At 40.1% G+C, this 19841-nt stretch overlaps 2 protein-coding genes across 2 annotated transcripts in view; both read left to right on the forward strand.

Annotated features, from left to right (window-relative positions):
* Positions 1–1097: 1097 nt before the first annotated feature.
* cfap52 (cilia and flagella associated protein 52) lies at positions 1098–13580 on the forward strand. Its single transcript, XM_088303241.1, has 15 exons — positions 1098–1186; positions 1298–1399; positions 2131–2330; positions 2832–2968; positions 3212–3340; positions 4325–4421; positions 4685–4801; positions 4900–5000; positions 5813–5983; positions 6927–7075; positions 7951–8096; positions 8566–8717; positions 9344–9449; positions 11863–11974; positions 13113–13580. The coding sequence occupies exons 2-15, from the start codon at positions 1339–1341 to the stop codon at positions 13292–13294; spliced, it is 1860 nt and encodes a 619-aa protein (XP_088159367.1). The 5' UTR covers positions 1098–1186; positions 1298–1338; the 3' UTR covers positions 13295–13580.
* A 1993-nt stretch (positions 13581–15573) lies between these two features.
* The window catches only part of usp43a (ubiquitin specific peptidase 43a), a 56933-nt gene continuing 52665 nt past the window's right edge, over positions 15574–19841 (forward strand). Inside the window, exon 1 of the mRNA XM_088302053.1 lies at positions 15574–16460. Coding sequence (XP_088158179.1) covers positions 15867–16460 — 594 coding nt within the window. The 5' untranslated portion in view covers positions 15574–15866. The remainder of the gene's footprint in view (positions 16461–19841) is intronic.

A 19841-nucleotide genomic window follows, 5' to 3' on the forward strand; every position in this document is an offset into this window, starting at 1 on the left:
TGGTGGGCCACGATGGGTTCTAAATTTGACAGAGGGGCCGGACCAGGAGCAGATGGATGGAGTGTTTTGGTAACCTCAGCTCATCGGAGAAAAAAAATACATTTAATTTTAAATGAAAATGAACAAAAGCATTACAACAAAATATCTGTCTTTTACACACCTGAGTATTTAGAAAATGAAACATTAACAAGGTTTATTCATATATTTTTTTTCAAATTCGGTGGGCCGGATTAAAACGTTTAACGGGCGACATGTGGCCCCTGGGCCCTAGTTTGCCTACAGCCGGCAAATGCTTGTTTGTCCATATGTGCCCTCTGATTGGCAGGTGAGCTGTGCAAGGGTTTACCTCACCTCTTGCTCAAAGTCAGATGGAATGAATAGGAAGGAATAGACGCCATCTCACCTGCTACACGACTGTGGAATGGCTATGAGAACAGCAAAATGAAAATATATACAAAGGTGAATAAAGAGACGAACGCAAGGCCGCAATGAGAGCGTTGAATGGGACGGGGCGGGGCTAGAAGGTCGCTTGTTGCTACGCGACGTTTGTTAGTAGTGAGGGAGACAACGATTACCCTTTTAGCGCCCTTTCTCCTTAAAAAAAAGTTACCTTTCGAAAAAATGCCAGATTAAGCCATTTCAATGTAGTCGTTGTTCACTTAATTCACAGGTTTTTGCTGACTTCAACGGGAGGTTTTGCAATAATTTCGCACTTCGACTCTGTGTGCATATACGAAAGGTATGTTATCCAATGAAACTTTGTAAATCTACCTATCCGCAATATTTGCGCATACACGATCTAAAAGTAGGATTATATCGTGACAAACAACGTTTTAAAGTAGAGTACTATGATGAAGGGGCTACTTAAATACAATAATTTAAGAAGCGCAGTTTATCAATTTAACAATATTTTCATTATTGTGGTTGTAATGGTGAACTATAATGTATAATTTAGCTTCCAATATTTGTGGTACGTCATTTAGCGAGAGGCGAGCGCCAAAGTGTTGCATTTTAATGTCGCTAGTATAAAAGTGGTTTTCAAAAGACACGTTATTTCAGTTATTAGCAACTGCTCTTTCTTTTTATTGAGGCGTCAACGACTGATGTGTCATGCCCTCGCTATCGGCCTTTTCATCTTAGTGACGTCACACTGAGCGAGTTCACACGTTAAAAAAAGGTAATTGAGGTAAGAAGACGGCTTTCTCTTGTGTAAAGATTTTTTAAGTCGTTTTAATGGCATACGTGTTACTTATATTATGATAAATGATAGTATTATATTTATATATTTTTTTTTAAGTCTAATTTTGTAGAGTCATTGTACAGTGGAGATTCAGCAATATGGATCAGGAACCAAAAGAGTTTCCACAACTTGAACTAGCGGCGGTTTCCGGGTTCAACGGTAAGCTCTCTCGCAGAGAAAACTGTCAAATGTCAGATTTTCGTGTGTTTTATGCAAACCATACAAGACAAATCCATCCATCCATTCATTATTCAAATCCTTTATCATCATGAGGATCGCGGGCTTGCTGGAGCCTATCCCAGCTTTCTTCGGGCAGTAGGCGGGGTACACCCTGAAAACTAGTTTCCAGCCAATCGCAGGGCACACGAAGACAAACATTCACACTCACAATCACAAAATCATAATTCAGAATTATGTGCTACAAATGCATGTTGCTAAGGTAAGTAGCATGTAGCTAAAGCATAATCACCACAAAACCTTGTTTCATGTTTTGACTGTGTGTTTGCCGAAATATTTATTCATCGATTTTCTACCATCTTTCATTCTGAGCTGGAGCCAGGGATGGCGCTACGCTGGGGCTAAGGGAGGGCTTGAGTGCCTGCATTCAGCGGCCACGCCTAACGCATTTGAGAGCAGAGACAAGGGCTTAATTTTTAATAAATAATAGCTGCTCATGCCACGTGTCCACAGTTCTGTCCTTTTGTTATTGACGGGCCTTATATAAGTGTCTCATTCTGCTTGTGTGTAAATGTCTCCAGCCTGTACATTTAATACATTAATTCACTTTACATTATTTCAAATGGAGGAAACAAATCTTTAAAATGAGATAAAATTGGAAGTCAGTCAGCATGATCTTGCTTTGTGCTCAGGTTTCCCTTTGTTTTTTTCAGGACAAGTTCGTTTCGGCATGAGACTTCATCCGGACAAAGAGTACCTCATCTATCCTCTGGGATGCACCGTCGTCCTGACATGCATCAAAGACAACATGAGGCACTTTCTGCACGGTCACACCAGCGACGTATCGTGCCTCTCCATGTCTAAAAGTGGGGTTTATATTGCCTCTGGACAAATCAATTACAATGACTTTGAGGTAACCTTCCGTGGCAAAAGTTTCCGTCCCCCAAACACCACCACACCATGTTATTTTGTTGTCATAATATACAGTGGAATTGAAAAGGCTACACACCCTTGTTTAAATGGTGTTTTTTGTGATATAAAAAACAGCCCAAGATGTTTTGATATACAAATATTACTTTTTTTTTTAACTGCAAAAATTTCCGTAATTAATTGCTATTAAACGCGTTTTTAATACTACTATTTTTTGTGAAGCTTTTTGGCTTTGCAACATGTGCAAATTATTTTTTTAAGTAAATAATACTGTGTTAACTGAGTTAAAATATTTAATCACGTTAATTTTTTTTTTAATTAATCTTAAATTAGCGCTTTCATTTTGACATCCCTAATATATATCCCTTTACATTTGAACAGGGGTATGAAGACTATATCTAGTGTATTTCCTTCAATGTTTTTTGTTTTTTTTTAAATTACTTTTTAAGTTTCCATATTCTACATACATGTGCTGTTTTCCTAGGCCGAGATCATCGTCTGGGAGTATGCGAAGCGATGCATCTATACTCGGTTTGTGATCCACGAATCCAAGGTGGAGGCGTTGGCTTTTTCTCCCAATGACAAATATCTGGTGTCCCTTGGTGGTCAAGACGATGGAAGGCAAATCTCTTGCTTGTTTGGTAAAATAGAGGATATGTGACGCTGTCTAATGTTGAACGTTAACGTTAATATCTTTTCAATTCCTAATTGTTTGACCTTATGTGTGTTCAACTTTAGATGTTGATGCAGTAGTATGTAGCGAGAAAGTTGTCTCAATTTGGCATTCCGAGATTAGAAAATGTGCCCACCAAGATATTTCACATTCCTGTGACATTTGACAGTTTTGTATGTTTTTTTTCTTAGAATACTCTTGTGGAGCATTACAACCAAGCAGGCCATTTGTTCGGCTCCAGCGCTCCCTTTGAGTTTATGTCATCGCCAAACCGTCAAGTACTCCAACACCAACGACAACATTTTTGTCTCAGCTGGCAGGTGGGCGAATTGTGTCAGTCTTCTTTATTGATTTATTTTTAAAATAAAAAAAATATTCGGATAATAAAATCCAAAACATTTTGAATTTATCAATGCGTCAATGAAGATTAATAATTTTTAAAGAAAAGATTCAGGTTTGGCCTGAGTATTTTAATCAATAGAAATTTCCCAGTGGTGCTCAAGTAGTCATAATTTTCTACTAATCCTCAAACTTTAAGGGAGCCTTGGTTTTTATTAAAGCAAGATGCACTTAATTGCATTCGCAGAGATTTTTCAGCAGTTTTCTTGTGGTTGTTGACATAATTTATTGGATGCTTTTACTAAAAACCTTTACATTCAATGGTGCAGCACAAGAACAGATATTTTTTTAGGTTTAAAATTATACTTTAACTTTTCGATTTTCCACACATGTAATTAAATTAAATTATGATTAAATTACTGTTGTTTAAAATTGTAATACTATTTATTATACTGGGGTACAATTTGTAAAAAAAAAACAAAACTATTTTGTTGCGTTTGATTTTTACGCCGATTAAAACTAAAATTGGCATGCTGATTTAAAAATTGCAGTCAAATTTTTTCCTTGCATGTCAAGTTTTTTTCTGATTAGTGTAGTAAGAATTACTTATTACCATTGGACTGAGCTATAGCTACCAGGCAACTTTATTGTGCAGTCACAATTGAGACAGTGCGGTGAGAGGTGTGTGCAGCTCCCAATAAGTCAGTGCCATAAATATCTGTGAACAGAAAGCTAACTGGAGAATTAGTGCTGGATTTTCTCTTAAACTGGTAACTATGGGCATATCCTTTTAAGTAGTATTTTGTGTTACATCTTTCTGTGGGCCGGTCAGTCCCTACTACCCGCAAAGTGCAAAAAATATTTTACTATAATTTGTCTATCTGCATGGAAGTGCCCCTTTACTCCGATAACTGTGGTTGTTGTGCAAACAAAAAACAACAAGCTGTAATTTGTGATCTTTGCAGGGCAACCTTACAGATCTGGGAGCTGGATGAATTCAATAAGATTAAACCTACAGACTGTAAACTGCACAAGCTGAAGAGGACTGTGAGATGCATAGAGGTGTGTATAAAATCGCATTTTGGAAGGTAAGTCAATGGCAAGCTCAGGCGCAAAAGCAGATGCGCACTTTTTAGACTAAGATAAAGCATGGATTTCCCCCTCGTATTTGGGTTTCATTTCACATTGGAAAAACAAAGATGGTGTTCATTAAAGACTCTCAATAAGTTCCGGCTGTACCAAACATCGCAGTCCAAGTTTGCTGGAATAGGCTGAAACCTTAATGAGAGAGTGGACCGCTCACACTTGACATTTTCTTCCCGCAGTTTGCTCCGGATGATGAGTACATTTTCTGTGGTACTACCAGTGGAGACATCTTGAAAATTCACACCAAGACAAAGTGTCTGAACGACTACGGTCCCATTAAAACTAAACACAGCCTGGTGCGTATCAACACAGTGTATCGAGCAGTAATCCTGGTGGAATTCCTCATTGGAAGTCATTTTTCATTTATAAAGTTTCCAATATTTGTCATGCACAGGGGGCCAATGTCCTAAAGGCGTTAAGCACTGGTGAACTACTTGTTGGTTCTGGATTTGGCACCTTGACACTGTGCTCTGCGACCAACTTCAAAGCAATCAAGTGAGTCTAATGTCATTAAAATGTCATTTTATTGATTTGTTGTTTCATAAGTGGTGTGCCAGACCGGTGTGTCCCAGACTTTATTGAGGCAAGGCGCAAAATGACATAAAAGTAACAAAAAAAATGTTGTATTGGGATTTTGGGTGAAATTTCAGGATGAAAATAAAATGCTGCGAAAAAGCAACATTCACAGCAGGTGTTTGATGAAAATTCTCAAGGACGTCCACTTTTATGACTTTCTATAACTTCCACTATACAGTCAATGCGTTTCACATTTCCTAGTTTGTATAACACTTTAAAATTTGATCAAATTTACAGTTGACAAACAACGGTCCAAAAACTCGTTCAAACCCATATAATAATTTGAATTACAAATCGATGGCATCGATCTCTGCACATGTAGAAAAACAAGTCGACATCCACCGAAAAGTATTTGGAACTGCCAATAGATGCTCAAAGATGCTTGGTTGCAAAGTATTCTTTTTTTTTATCAGACAAGGATATGGCCTGGCTAAATGAAGGCAATCTCCACACTTTTATCTTACCACAAGATGGCACAAAAGAAATATTTGTGATATTAGACATAACACAAAAATAGTGAATCCAAGAGTTTTTCAGTGCGTAAAGGAAGATAGGTTGCACCACAAAAAACTAGCCTATCCCAGCTGTCTACCGGCAGTGGTACACTCTGAACTGCAGGGCAACACAAAGACGAAAATAAGTGATTATTTTAAACCTTATTAAGTGACACATTTCCTGTTTGGAAATCACTATTTCAAAATTACACCTTACCCCTTTTTCTTCCACTTTAGACATGTGCAAATGAACAATGGGGTGACCTCCATCGCTCTCAAAGATGACGGCCGCCACTTTTTCGCTGGCACGGACGCTTCTGAAATCTACTGCCTCGATCTGCTGGATTTCAAAGCCGAGCTTGTCTCCACCAGTCATCACGGCGCGGTCAAGGACGTCTCCATCGCTTTGTGAGCATATATATTCCATTTTTCACTGAAGAAGAAATCTGTACTTCCTGGCTTTTGTGAATGACATGTTCTCAAAAATATATTGTTTAGAGTTCAGTACCCACTAATGACACTAGAGAGCGCTATAAGACCTCTTTTCTTAACTGATGATGCAATAAACTACAGGAGCATCACATTAATATAATAGTATAATATAATATGATATAATGATAAAATAGGAAGTAAGACTGTATCATATTGTATAAAACGATAGAATTCAATACAATTTACATCTATTATTGAGAAGAAAATACTGTAATGTCTAAAGGTGATTGTTATGATAGTTAAGCGTTAGTGTTTATTATACTCAACTTTTGATGAACATGCAATCAATATCTGAGGGTTTGGATACTTTGACTACTTATTGCTGCTATGTTTTAGAGAACATGTGAGATCACATTTCTTGAAAGATTTTTCAGGACACGTAATCCACAGGGTTCATTTCAAAGTAAAATAGGTCAAAAGATAACGTGACTAATATATGCACCAACCTTATAAATGATTGCCGATTTTGAATCTTTGTTGCGGTCCCTTTACATCAATACCTGCTTTGTGAAGATTGACCCAGTATTTTTTGACATAGAAGGGTTCAGAGGAAGGTGGCCACGCCCCTTTTTGCTGAAAATGTCACAATGTGGCTTCCAAAACCCTGCACCAACTGACCTAAAATTTGAGATTTGGTGTTGTGCCATCACTAACAACAAATACAGCAAGTTTAACTAAAATCTGCTTAGTGAAACCACATTTATGATAGAATGACCCAAAATCACATCCACACTTGATTGCAACTTCACAACAGGGAACTAAACCCTGATTGAATATTTTTCTCACATCTTACATTTTCTTGCTGCCAACTAAAGATGTTGATCTGCATGTTTTGTCGCTTTTTGTCATGCGTCATCAGCGGTTCCTCAGAGTTGTTTGCCACCGGCTCAGAGGAGGACATCAGAGTGTGGCACATAGACAAGTCCAAAGATCTGCTGAGGATCCCAGAACCTTGCCTTACCTGTAACGCCGTGCACCTGATGATTGACGGACACAGCATTGTCACAGGTACGAATCAATGCAAGCAACCCCCTGTATAGAGGTCAATCAAAAAAAAAACAACGCTGTCGTTCCTTCTATTTAAGTGCGCAATTGTGTTTCTGGTGAGGACAAAGAGTGCACTAGTACACAGACGTCAAGCTAGCTTTATGGAAAGTTTTGAGCACTTGTTCTCGACTAAAACAGCCTTCTATAAAAACAAGATTAGACACCTATGGATAATTTATGGTCTTCAGTGAACCAGACATTCTCGTTTTTGGATTTTGGTTGACATGACACAGACAAACCATGGGAACGCAGAGAAAACAAGGGGGGGTTTGAACCCATAAGCCATGGAAAGAATGCTGAGGCTGACATGCTAGCACTTAGCTTACCGTGCTGCCAAGACAATCATCCATCCATCCATTATTTGTACCGCTCGTCCTCACTAGGGTCACAGGGGATGCCGTAGCCTATCCCAGCCTTCTTCGGGCAGTAGGCGAGGGACACCCTGGACTGGTTGCCAGCCAATCGCAGGGCACACAGAGACGAACAACCATCCGCGCTCACACTCATACCTAGGGGCAATTTAGAGTGTCCAATCGGCCTGCCATGCATGTTTTTGGAACGTGGGAGGAAACCGGAGTACCCGTAGTAAACCCACATAGGCACGGGGAGAACATGCAAACTCCACACAGGAAGGCCGGAGCTGGAATCAAACCCACAACCGCTGCACTGTGAGGCCATCGTGCTAACCAGTCTACCATTGTGCCGCACCAAAACAAGTATAGAAGGTTAAATGTGCAGGTGTGAACGTGAGCGTGAATCTGAGTCTAATATGTGCCCTCATACTGGCTAGTGAGTTGTCCAGGCTGGATTTCATCACTTCTGTTTTGTTTACACAGGATGGAATGACGGAAAAATCCGCATATTCGCACCACAGAGTGGCCGCCTCATTCTCATCATTCACAACGCGCACCGAAACGGTGTGTCGGCCATCAAGGGCTCCACGGACTGCAAGAAGATTGTCAGTGGGGGACAGGAGGGAACGGTCAGTCGTACATGATGATGATGATGATGCAAGTTCGAATCTTTAGTAATTAGCTGTAGGACATTGCTTGGTTTTACCAAAACTACCAATTTCGGACCAGTAAGGGGAGAAACAATTTTTTTTTTAACTAACAGTTCAATTATAGATATAAAACTAAATATAACATGCCACGAGTGACTCTGGCTGTTGTTGTCACTGGCTTTTTTACATATGCTATTCGTCATTCACTCTATGAACTGTTGCATTTTCTCATGACTGGGACACACACTTTGTTTTAAAAAATACATTGTATTCAGTGACAGTTAGTGTTACCATGCAGATAAATTCCCTGTTCAAGTGTAAGGTGCCTCACCTTGTCTGACTTGCAACATTTTGGCTTTTCTCGCCGTCATAATCGACGTGTCAAGCCGAGATTCACCTCAAGTGATGTGGTGTACCTAAGTAAACGTGTTACTTGAATCCAACGCAGGTGTGCGTTTGGGAGCTGCTCAAGCACGGCCACCGACGTCTTGCATTCTTGACGGAGCACAAATCCACTGTCAGGTGTGTCCAGATCAAGACCAATGACAAGGAATCTGTCACTGCCAGCATGGATGGAACCTGCATTCTCTGGGACATTGTGTGAGTTTCCTCACAAAGCATACTGGGGGAACACGCACATACACTGCTTCCAAATCGTGTGAGATATTCGGCTTTCAGGTGAAATTTTGCAATGAAACTTAAATGCACTGATTTGGTGTCATGAAATATGAATGAACAAATATTTTTCATGCTCATCGGCACATTTTCTGTTATCTTAAAACAACTAATATTACTGCAGCGGATCAATCTTAGTTGTGACCACCACCATGTATATCCGTATGTGTGTATTATAGATCCCAGGTGGTCAAACCACACACCAGAAAGATCAGCACAGTGTCTATTGAAATGAAGCAACAAATGTTGCAAAAACACAAAAAAAATTTTTTTTAACATTAGAATTAGTAATTATGATGTATTCTGAATAAAGTGCAATATAATACATTTTATATTGTATATTTTGACTCACTTTAGGATAAGTAATCAAATTTCACAGTCCCAAAATTATTTAGGGTATTGTCATGGCTGTCCAAAACGTCGCATTTGACCCAAACAATAGGGGAGGGGGAATTATTTTTAGTGGAGTAGGGTTTTGTTAAATTGACAGCCTACCATGTTTCTTTCCATCTTCAAAACCAATAAATATTCTTTTGAACCTCTTTGTCTAGGAAATTTGTGCGGATTCGGAAGATAATTACCAAAAACTCATCATTCAAGACCGTGTGCTATCACCCTGAAGAGCACCAGATTGTCACCAGTGGCACCGACAGAAGGGTTGGTTCTATTTCATTTGGTTTTACTTCCATTCCCCATCAGCGTTTAGCCGCGGACTGCTTCCCGATTTTCAGGCCAAAATATGTCACGTTTAGACACAGAAATAAAATCAGTGACAAACACGCCGGCTAATCTAAATGTCTCATTATTGCATCATAATATTTTCCACTCGCTGAGCCGAGCAGAAGCGAGAAGCCTGCTGCTGTGGTACGATTATACGCGGCCTCCCACAGCGACCACTTGCACAACACAAACACGCATACACAAACACGCTCGCACACACACACGTACAAACGTTCGCAGATTAGTTTGCAAAGCCTGTCGTGGATTTCTTGGCTCGTAATTAGGCTGGCTCTGTCCTGGTTCCCCTAATGTAACCTCGGCGCCCATTCGTCTCTTCAGACATGCCGAGAGACATCGAAGACACAGATGAACAGACTCCAAAATTACAAAAAGTAAAAATTTCATTTTTAACTCTGATTTTAAATGATTTAAGACCTACATAGCATTGGCTTCAGTTTTTTGCTGTCAAAACAATGAGCTCTCGATTCATTTGTTAACCTCGTGAACTGAAAATGCAAATTAGGTAGCACTGAAAAATAGGAATTACCTTGTTTGTGTTGTTCGATTACATAATTTTAGTAAAGTATAATAAGCAGAGTGGCATTCAGTGGTTTTAAAAAGCCAATACTACCCTGTTAAATTAGAACAGAATAAATAATACCATACCAACTTTATTTATATGGCGCATTTCACAACAGCTGGAGCCCGAACAAAACGCTTTCCCTATGGTGTAATCTAAATTGGCAATTGGAGACTAGAACACAAATTAAAACGCAAACACATATACATTAGATAGCAGAACAGCGACCGTCTCATGTTGAGTCGAAAGCTAAAGAAAATCCACGTAATTTAAAAATGTTTCCACCATTAGACCTATGATGTGTACAATTCAAATGAAAACAAATGATTTTGGTATTCAGATGAAGAGGAAGTTAACAAAACAAAATAAAAAAAACACCACAAAAAAAAACTTAGATGGATTAGATAGTATTTGCATAAGTGTACACACCCTATTATAACTGGAGATATGGCTGTTTTCAGAATTCAATGGGAAGTCAAGTCGAAACTGTTCTTTACAATCATAAATTGTATACGCCCTCACTTGCCTAAGTACTGTATTTGGATTAATAGTGTGTTTGTGGAATATGGATTTTTAAGTAGCAAAGTCCACCTACTTTTATCCATCTCCGAGGCGGCCATTTTGCCTTCTCCTGCCACTTGCTGTCGACAGATAATGACATGTCAGCGCCTAATGGCTCAGGTAACGACTGTCGGACTGTCGCAACTCGCTCATCTGTTTTCTGGGTTTGGCCATGTAACATTCACAGGCTGAGCCCAAAGGTACTGTGATGTCATTTTTAGTGGACAGCAATTGACAGTAAAAGACAAAATGGCTGCTCCCTAAGATTTAAAAAAAAAAGGTGGATTTTGCTGCTTAATTCAAATTCCACTAACCCAATATAAATCTGAATACAGTTTCTAGACTAGTGTGGGCGCCTAACACATAAAGATAATTTTTGACTTGATTTCCCCTTTGACTTTGGTAAACTCCATATAAACTTAAACTGTTTAAAAAATAGGGACACAAATAAGAAGTCATCCGAAAAGTAAATATTCTTATTTGAGTATCTATTGAAGCACAGTGACAAAGTATTTGTATTTCATCACTTGCCACCACTGCCGAAAGGTGAAGATGACTTGCTCTGATTAGCACAACTGTGAAAAAGGATGCATGCAGGGCAGCTCTGGTGCCTTCCTGCGTGCGGATATGCCGACGCCAGCCTAGTGCCGGCCAAATCCACCATATGCTCATCCCAGGACACAGGCACTCTGTCTGCAGGAAGATGAATACGCCCATATCGGCCTGCTTAAGGCATCGCTTTCGAAATATACTCAAGAGATGTGAGAGCTGTCCAGTCCACTATCGCAATATGACTGAATTTTGCCTAAAACTGAACTCATTAGAGATCATGGTGCATCAGATACACTGCCTTGAAGCTAGATGGTTGTCCTGGTTATCCATCCGTCCATTTGCTGTAGCGCTTGTCTTTGTGAGTTGAAGACGATTCCAGCTGACTTTAAGGCAGTGCTTCTCAAATAGTGGGGGGTGGTGCGATGATTTTAGTATCAGTCTGTTATTTTAATAATTCAAGCAAACTACTGACTTAATGGTTAAAAAAAAAAACGAAAGGTGTGTGTTTACTTTCATTGTAAATGCAATCAGAATTAGAAAGAAAAAGCACATTGACAATATGAGATAACTCGGTTTAAAAAAAAAACACAGTCACCCCATCTTGGTCTTGCTCTTTATTGCTGCTGTCAAACAAATAACTGTTGACTACCTATTCAGATCGTCTACTGGGACGTGCATGACGGAACAGCAATCAGAGAGCTGCAAGACACGCAGACTTTGGCCATCAACTGCATGCACATCTCCCATGACGGCAGATATTTTGTGACAGGTAATGGACCATTACGCAGCTGCTCCTCACTTCCTTGTCCCTCCACTACACTTGCAGGCACGCTTCGCACAGTGACTGAAAATTCTGGTTGTAATTGTCTGGTGTTTCCCCCGCCCCTCCTAAAGAACATCTTCGTAATTTTTCATTAATTATGATATTCTTTTATGGTAATTCAAATTTAATTGTAATCATTTAAAGATTAGATAACCGTTTATGAACTGACTAAAATCAGTACAATTAAATCATGTAATCAATAATTGAAATAATATAGGAACTTTGGGAAGTTTTAATATTATTATAATTTATTTACTGGGAAATTATTATTTTGAAATATTAATAATTTGAGTTCTAAGCATGAATGGAACAAATTACACTCTTATCTCAAAGCACCACTGGATGACACTATAATTTTTTCTAAAATAAAAATAAATTGAATTGTGAATCTGTCCATTTCCTGGATGTATCCCCCCCAAAATAAAATAAAATAAAATAGAATACAATAAAATAAAATTACAAACAGTGAAAGTACTAAATAGAATTACTAAAATAAATAAATTAAAATTAAATATTAAAAAACATACAAATCGAATTAATAATGTAATTAAAATGATACGTTACTTTTTTGCATTAATTAAATTAAAATAAATCTTAAATCACTTTTTCAATGTCTGATATAACATTAAATCTAAAATTATAAATGATATTTAAAAATTAATTAAAAATACATTCAATTGAATTAAAAATTAAACTAGCATTTTTTTGTTAAATATTAATTGAATTAAATTAAAAATAGATCTTAAATGCGTCTATCCAATGTTTGATAATTGTTATGTACACACACTGAGCGACATGAGCAACGGTACTGATAATGAGATGACATTCGAGGGTGACCAATGATTGCTCAGTGATGAAAAATATCAGTCAAACATAAACAGAAGCACAAGCCACAGCAAAATGGAAGAATGCGTCCCGGCTGAAATATAGAATGTTTGGTCATCAAATTGAAGTTCACTGGCGAAACTTCATTGACCCATATTGAGCGGTACCCTGCGACTGACTCATATTATTCTATTTTTTTTCCCGCCAATTGGTAAGTCGAAATTAATTTATTGAATATTTGATGACTTTTCTCTGGCAGGTGGTGATGACAAGCTGGTGAGGGTTTGGGATTACATGGACGGTACGGTCACCCATGTCGGAAGAGCTCACGGTGGATCAATCACCAGCGTGGAGATCTGCTGCAACAACAGCACCCTCATCAGCACCAGCGCGGACGGAGCCGTCATGCGCTGGAAGTTTCCTCACCCCGTTGTGGAGTGATGAAGCGTGTCGGTCTGGACAAGTAACACTTGCTACACTGCAGTGAGGCATTATTGTATATGGGTCGTTTTTATACAATTCGATCAATAATGGTAAAGATAATTGCAAAAAAATTAATCAAAAATTATAATTTTGTTATGCCGCCTTGGTTTTAAATGTCTCCCATCCTGAAACAGCTGCGCTTAATGTGCTGTTTTCAAAACGTTAATGATGACGTGAATTTTTTAGCATACATAGTAAAGGCATTCTTTATTAGCAGAGCAAATAATGGTGGTCCTTTGAAATAAACTTTTTACATAACAAGTCTACTAAGCAGATTTGGTACATTCACCCTTTATTATGTACTGCCTTTGTGCATTTTCCAACAATAGCAGAGTAAGACCATTCGGGAAATTACGGAAACGTCGGCTCTGACTATCTGTTCCAATAAATCAGCATATCTGGCCCACTAAATTCAATCTTGGGCAGCGTTGAGCTGTGAAATTAAGGCTCGAATGATTAGCATCGGAGTAAAACGAGGCAGATACAGGCTTCCCGTTGACAAACCAGAAGTGCACAAAAGCTCCATTTATGTATTTGCTGGAGTTTTTCAGCAGCAGCAGCCTTAATGTGAGGGAAGCTATTTATAGCCTCCGTTGTCTAGTGTGTTTTTGACAAGGTGTATCACACTGGCAGTAGTGCGTATGGAGATGGTGCATCTAAGTGGCCATCTGCGTTTGCACGGGCTGCAATGCACATCTGCTAGTCTATTTACCATCAAAACAATCATGTTTTTTTTTAATATACAGTGGATATAAAAAGTCTACACACCCCTGTTCTTAATGTCAAGTTTTTGTGCTGACATATTTTTGGGACCAAAATATCAATTCCAATAAAGTTGGTAAGTTGTATGAAATGCAAATAGCAATACAATCATTTGTGAAGCCTTTTCAACCTATCTTCAATTGATTACACTGCAAACACAAGATATATAATGTTTTTGATGAACATTATCGTTATTTGCAAATACTTCCATATTTTGAATTTCATGCCGGCAACTCCCAGAAAGCTGGAACAGGGGCAACACTGGGAAATTTGTGGAATATTTAAAAAAAACAAAAAACAAAAAAAACACATCTGTATGGAACATTCCACAGGTGATAATGTGGATTGAAAACAGGTCAGTGTCATGATTGGGTATAAAAACCAGAATCTCTGAAAAGCTCTGTTCAAATCAAGGATCGGATAATGTTAACCATTTCATGAACAACTGTATAAGAAAATAGTCAGTTTGAGAATCTGTCTCTCAATGTACAATTGTAAAAAACGTGGGTGAGCTATAATATCAAAAGATTCAGAGAATCTATATCTGGAGAAATCTCTGCATGTAAGCGGCAAGTCAAAAACCAACATCGAATGCTCACGACCTTGCATTTGGAAATCATTGTTTAAAGGAAATTGAGCTCACGACCACTTTAAATAACCATCGTCCAGTATACAAATGCAGCTCAAAACTCAACCATGCAAAACAAAAGCCATATATCAACAACACCCAGAAACGCCATCCGCTTCTCTGGATCCAAGCTTACCTGAAACGGAGTCACACAAAGTGGAAAAGTGTGCTGTGGTCTGATGAGTCCACATTTCAAATTGTTTTTGGAAATCATGGGTGTTTTTTCCTCCAGACCAAAGAGAATAAATACCATTTGTAAACACAGTTCAAAATCCAGCATCTGTGATTCTATGGGTGTGTTAAGTGGCCAAGGCATTAGTAACTTGCACATATGTGAAGTAGCGCTGAATGGTTATGGAAAATAATAATCATGATTATTCATTGATTTCAAAACTTAGTGTTTATTCAACAACTAAAACTCAAATACTCAAAACTACCATCAAAGCCACTGCAGAGAGAGATAGAGACCTATAATAACCAAAAATTGTTTAGAATTAACGCCAAAAGCATATGTATGAAATTATTGACAAACAAAATGGGTGACATTTTTTCTACAATTATATATAGACATTTTAGTCGGTTCTATAAAATTAAAATGTAGTACATTTTTTCAAAGCACTCTATTTTTTTTCATTTTCCACTTTATTTTGAGTGAGTAACTTTTTGCAAATAGTAACGAAAGCTGTTTTGAGACTCGAGAGTGTTCAGGGAACGACTTCAACACGTATCTCAAGGCGTCACTACTCCCATTGGATGTCAATGGAAGGTGTACCTAATGAAGTGACCGGCGCGTGTTTATTTTTCTTCCCGGGTGTGTTGTGGTGGGCGGGCATTGTTCTTACTATCGGGGCGGGAGGAAGCAGCGTTAGCTTCAGGAGCAGTCAACTAGTAGCGCTAGTGGCTGCGAAGATGAGGAGGCCAGCATATCTCTAGATGCGACGATCTAATCACATGCTTTCCCGGTTCCGGTTCGGTGCCACTCAGGCAGCGGCGATGTTTGCAGAAAGGCGGGAGGAGCAAGAGCTGGAGGAGGAAGAGGAGGAGGAAGACTAGACTGTCTGGCAGACAGGTGCGTCTCTTCCTCCTCCTCCTCCACGGTAGAGCGAGTGTTCCTCCTGTCAGGTGCAGGCAGCAGCAACCATGGATCCCCGCAAGGAGAAGGCGCGCAAGCCAATGAAAGCGAAAAGGACCAAGCGGAAAGAGCAGAAGCACCGAAGCGGAATGTTCACCCGGCGGAAATCTTTTCGTTCTTTCAGTCAATTCATGGGCAGGATTCTGAAAACTTTGAGCACTTTAGCGCACTTCGGTGAGGGACGGCCGCCGGTGCCCGAAGAGCCTGACGACGACGGCGGCTTCGGTCGAAGCGACAACGGCGGATTTAAAGACGAAGCCCCGGCGGGCGTTCCGAATGAGGGCGCCGTGAAGAAGAGCTCCACGCTGTCGTCCCACGGCTCGGTCAAGGAGCGGCTGTCGTGGTGCTACGGCGACAAGACACCCGGAGCGCTGGGGCTAAAGAACCACGGGAACACCTGCTTCATGAACGCTGTGGTGCAGTGCCTCAGCAACACGGACCTACTGGCTGAGTACCTCGGGCTGGAGAAGTACAAAACGGACGTGTTAGCCCGGAGGGTGAATGGCGAGGCCGCCAAGGGGGAGGTGACCGAGCAGTTGGCGTCGCTTGTTCGAGCCCTGTGGACGCTGGAGTACACGCCACAGCTCTCCGTGGACTTCAAGGTGAGATTCGTGTGTCTTTAAGTCTTTTCACATATTTAAACTTTTCACACGGAAATAGTTTTCTCTGGGTGGTTTTATTATCTTATATTGCCCTCCATCTTCACCATATAGTCACAGGACTCCACAGGTGCGTCCGAATGGAAGGTGGGTGTGAAATGGGCGTGGTCAAAACCGGAAGTAGCCAGCTCTAACTTTAAAGGGACGCTTCGTTGACGTAAACATTAGCGCCCTATATCATAGGTATGCATGTAAAAATTATATCCGTACGAACCCCCGGTCCAAAAAAAAGACTATTGATTTACAGGCTTTTTTTGTGATGAGTTAACAAAATGACATGCCCCTTTTTGGACCTCAGCTTATTTTTTTACGGTTTTAGCGTCTATGTCACAGCTGGGAGGCAAGTGAGGAAATATTGTTCGCTTTGTCAGTTCTGTGGTCTAAAATGGCGACCGATCGGTAAAATGCAAATGCACATCACTGCTCTTCTTGTCCACTTCAACCTGTGAAAGTATAAAAGTGTTCTGCACAATAGTTTGGGTTGATGTAATGTTTTGGGTTATAAGGTACGTGTGCCAACCTTTATTTCTTATAACATAACGTCAACATTGCCTTAGTCTGCGTGCTTACGTCACTAATTAGTGGGCGTACAACATGCCAAAATAGTACACACGAATGTGCACACAATCCCTGCCTGGTTGTATTTCAAACATTTAGCTACGCTAATCTTTTGCTGAGTTTGAGGAGGCACCCAGGCATCAATGTTTACACCTCCCACCCTACACGGGTTACAACAGCTTTTGGTCACTAAACAGACAACGTTAGGAACACAAAATTAACTTCTTACCGGCGACTTGGTGCCGGGGATGCCTGGCTGTTGCCACTCATGCACATTTGCATCCACCACCGCTTGCAGCCAACTCATGAAGCTGTCAAAGTTGCGGTGCGAGTCGGCGTCGATTTCGGATAAACTCCTCATCATGAACCCTGGAGGTGGTCTTCTTGAACTGTGCCCATCGCGGAGCGTCACGTGCTTTTAGCTGGGGCCACTTTGGAAGCGTCAATGTTCAGCGAACAAAAAGTTCCAACCAGGAGAATTTTTTTAAAAGAAGAAGGAGGCCAACTCCATAAACGAGTGAACCGCTTTGGAATATAACATATCGGTTGTTGCATTTCAAATTGGACAGTTTGTTGTAGGTTGGTGCTTTTATGTCGACCGTTCTCATCGTGATCAGCAAAGAAGCAGTGTGCGCTCCCAGCATACATCTATGTACCTTGAGAGGTTAATCCTTTTTGATATGTTGGAGTGGTCACAGGTCGGGATGTCCAAATGAATTTTGATGCCGATTAATCATCATTTTTGCATGTTATACGCAATGAATGTACACTCATTTCCAATGGAGAGTTTGTAATCGGTACCTTTGGTGATCTTGCGTACCATGGCTGAGAGAGGAGGGGTCCGTTGCCATAGTCCTCATTAAAAGCAGGCATTTTTCCAAGCCGTCACTTACTTTCCAATTTTCCAAAATGAATGGATAAAAAAGAAAACATTTACAAATTTCAGTTTCCTGAACAAAAATATTTGAACTGTGCTTGTTAGTGAAAAATGCGGGCGTGCTTGAGCCTATCCCAGCTACCTTTGCAGGCCACACAAAGACGAACAACCATTCACGGCCAATTTAGAGTGTCCCATGAACCTACCATGCATGTCTTTGGACTGTGGGAGCAAAACGGAGAACCCAGAGAAAACGCATGCGGGCATGGAGAGAAGATGCATACTCCATACAGGAAGGCCGGAGCCGGAATCAAATCCTGCACCTCTGTACTGTGAGGCCATCGTGCGAACCAGTCGTACAGCAAACGCATCATAGACTAAAACACACAACAAAACAACAGCAAATTGGAAAAAAATAGCTAAACATAACAACAAAAAGTGCAACACCACAGAAAATCCCAAAACAAACACACAATGACGTAATACATTAGGTACTAATAATGTATTATCAGACACGAAATGTGAATATTTAATTTGCAAGCTGATTTACAGTCTGCACCCCTAATTGATCTGCATTTGCCCTAAAATTTAAAGTTAGGGGTGACCGTGCTTCTAAAGAAAAAAAAATTAGTCTGGGGCCCTTCATTATTTAAATACAACTCTTTTGAATGGTTAACCGCCTCTCATCTTTTTACTTCAACCAGTTATGTCCTTGTCCAAAATGATCCCAAGCTCGAATAGTCAGGGCTCCAAAAGCGCTACACGCTACGATACCACGGGAAACACATTTCTTATTAGGAGTTAATTCCCGATCTGATTCCAGTATGTGTAAATGTTAATAATACTTCCACTTAAATATTCATTGGAGTCAGTTGTCAAGCCACTCAACTACACAGGGCAAAGTAAGGCCAGCGGCTGTAAAAAGCTCGCCTACATCGTGTATCATTAACTTGCCATTAAGTGATTAATTGGCCTTTTCATGTGCACGTGCAAACCAACGGCAGCCAAATGAAAACAGTGGACCTCGAGGCAGCTAAGCAACTGTGTCACGATGTAACGTCAAGTCAATGCATTAAATGATTGTTGCTCCTCTTCAAGGTCTTTCATGAAACTCTATTTCATCACGTGGGTGGGCGAGGGAGGCTGCTTATTCACTCAACTGCAGAAGTACTTTTTGGAATCGTCTCAAACTATTTGACGAAGTTGATGACACACCTAGTAGCTAATTAGGGCCCCGGTGTCTATTAGAGGGATGGTCATTATTTGAGGAAAGATGAAATAGGACCATTAGGGAGCCAAAAACACCGTGTAGGTTCCTTCCTCCTTGTACAGAGACTGATAATAATATGTAATCTTAAAGGTAGATGCCAACTCCCCAGTTATCCACTACACCAAAAAAGTCATTACCCAAGCAAAAAGCTGTAATTGGCTGTGTGGTGTGACAAAACTGCGTTTTGAAAGGCACTGCAGGGATACGTTGTGCTTACAAAACATCCATCCATCCATTAATCTCTTTTCTACAGCGCGTGTCCTCATTTGAGTCGCACGGGAGTTGCAGCCTATCTCAGATGACCTTTGGCGATTGGGAGGGTACACCTTGGACTGGTCGCCACTCAGTCACAGGGCATCGCAAAACTATTCGAGTTGACATTTAGACACAATTTGGAGTCTCCAATGTTGGACTGAACTATGAATCAAAATCACATCAACATTGTTGTTGAATGCAGTTTTCAAATCTAAAAGCCTGGTGAAACCTTGAGGTAAAGTTTGTTTTGATTGTCATTGTCAACATTTCCTTGTTCAGAAGTACAGTACACAGGTCATGTTACGATGGCGGGGCTTGGTGACGTGATGTCGTTCACATGATGTTTTATGACCAAACTAGTTTG

Source organism: Idiotropiscis lumnitzeri, chromosome 8, assembly GCF_059441095.1.
Source record: "Idiotropiscis lumnitzeri isolate Australia: NSW breed Sydney's pygmy pipehorse chromosome 8, RoL_Ilum_1.0, whole genome shotgun sequence".
Taxonomy (NCBI): Eukaryota; Metazoa; Chordata; class Actinopteri; order Syngnathiformes; family Syngnathidae; genus Idiotropiscis; species Idiotropiscis lumnitzeri.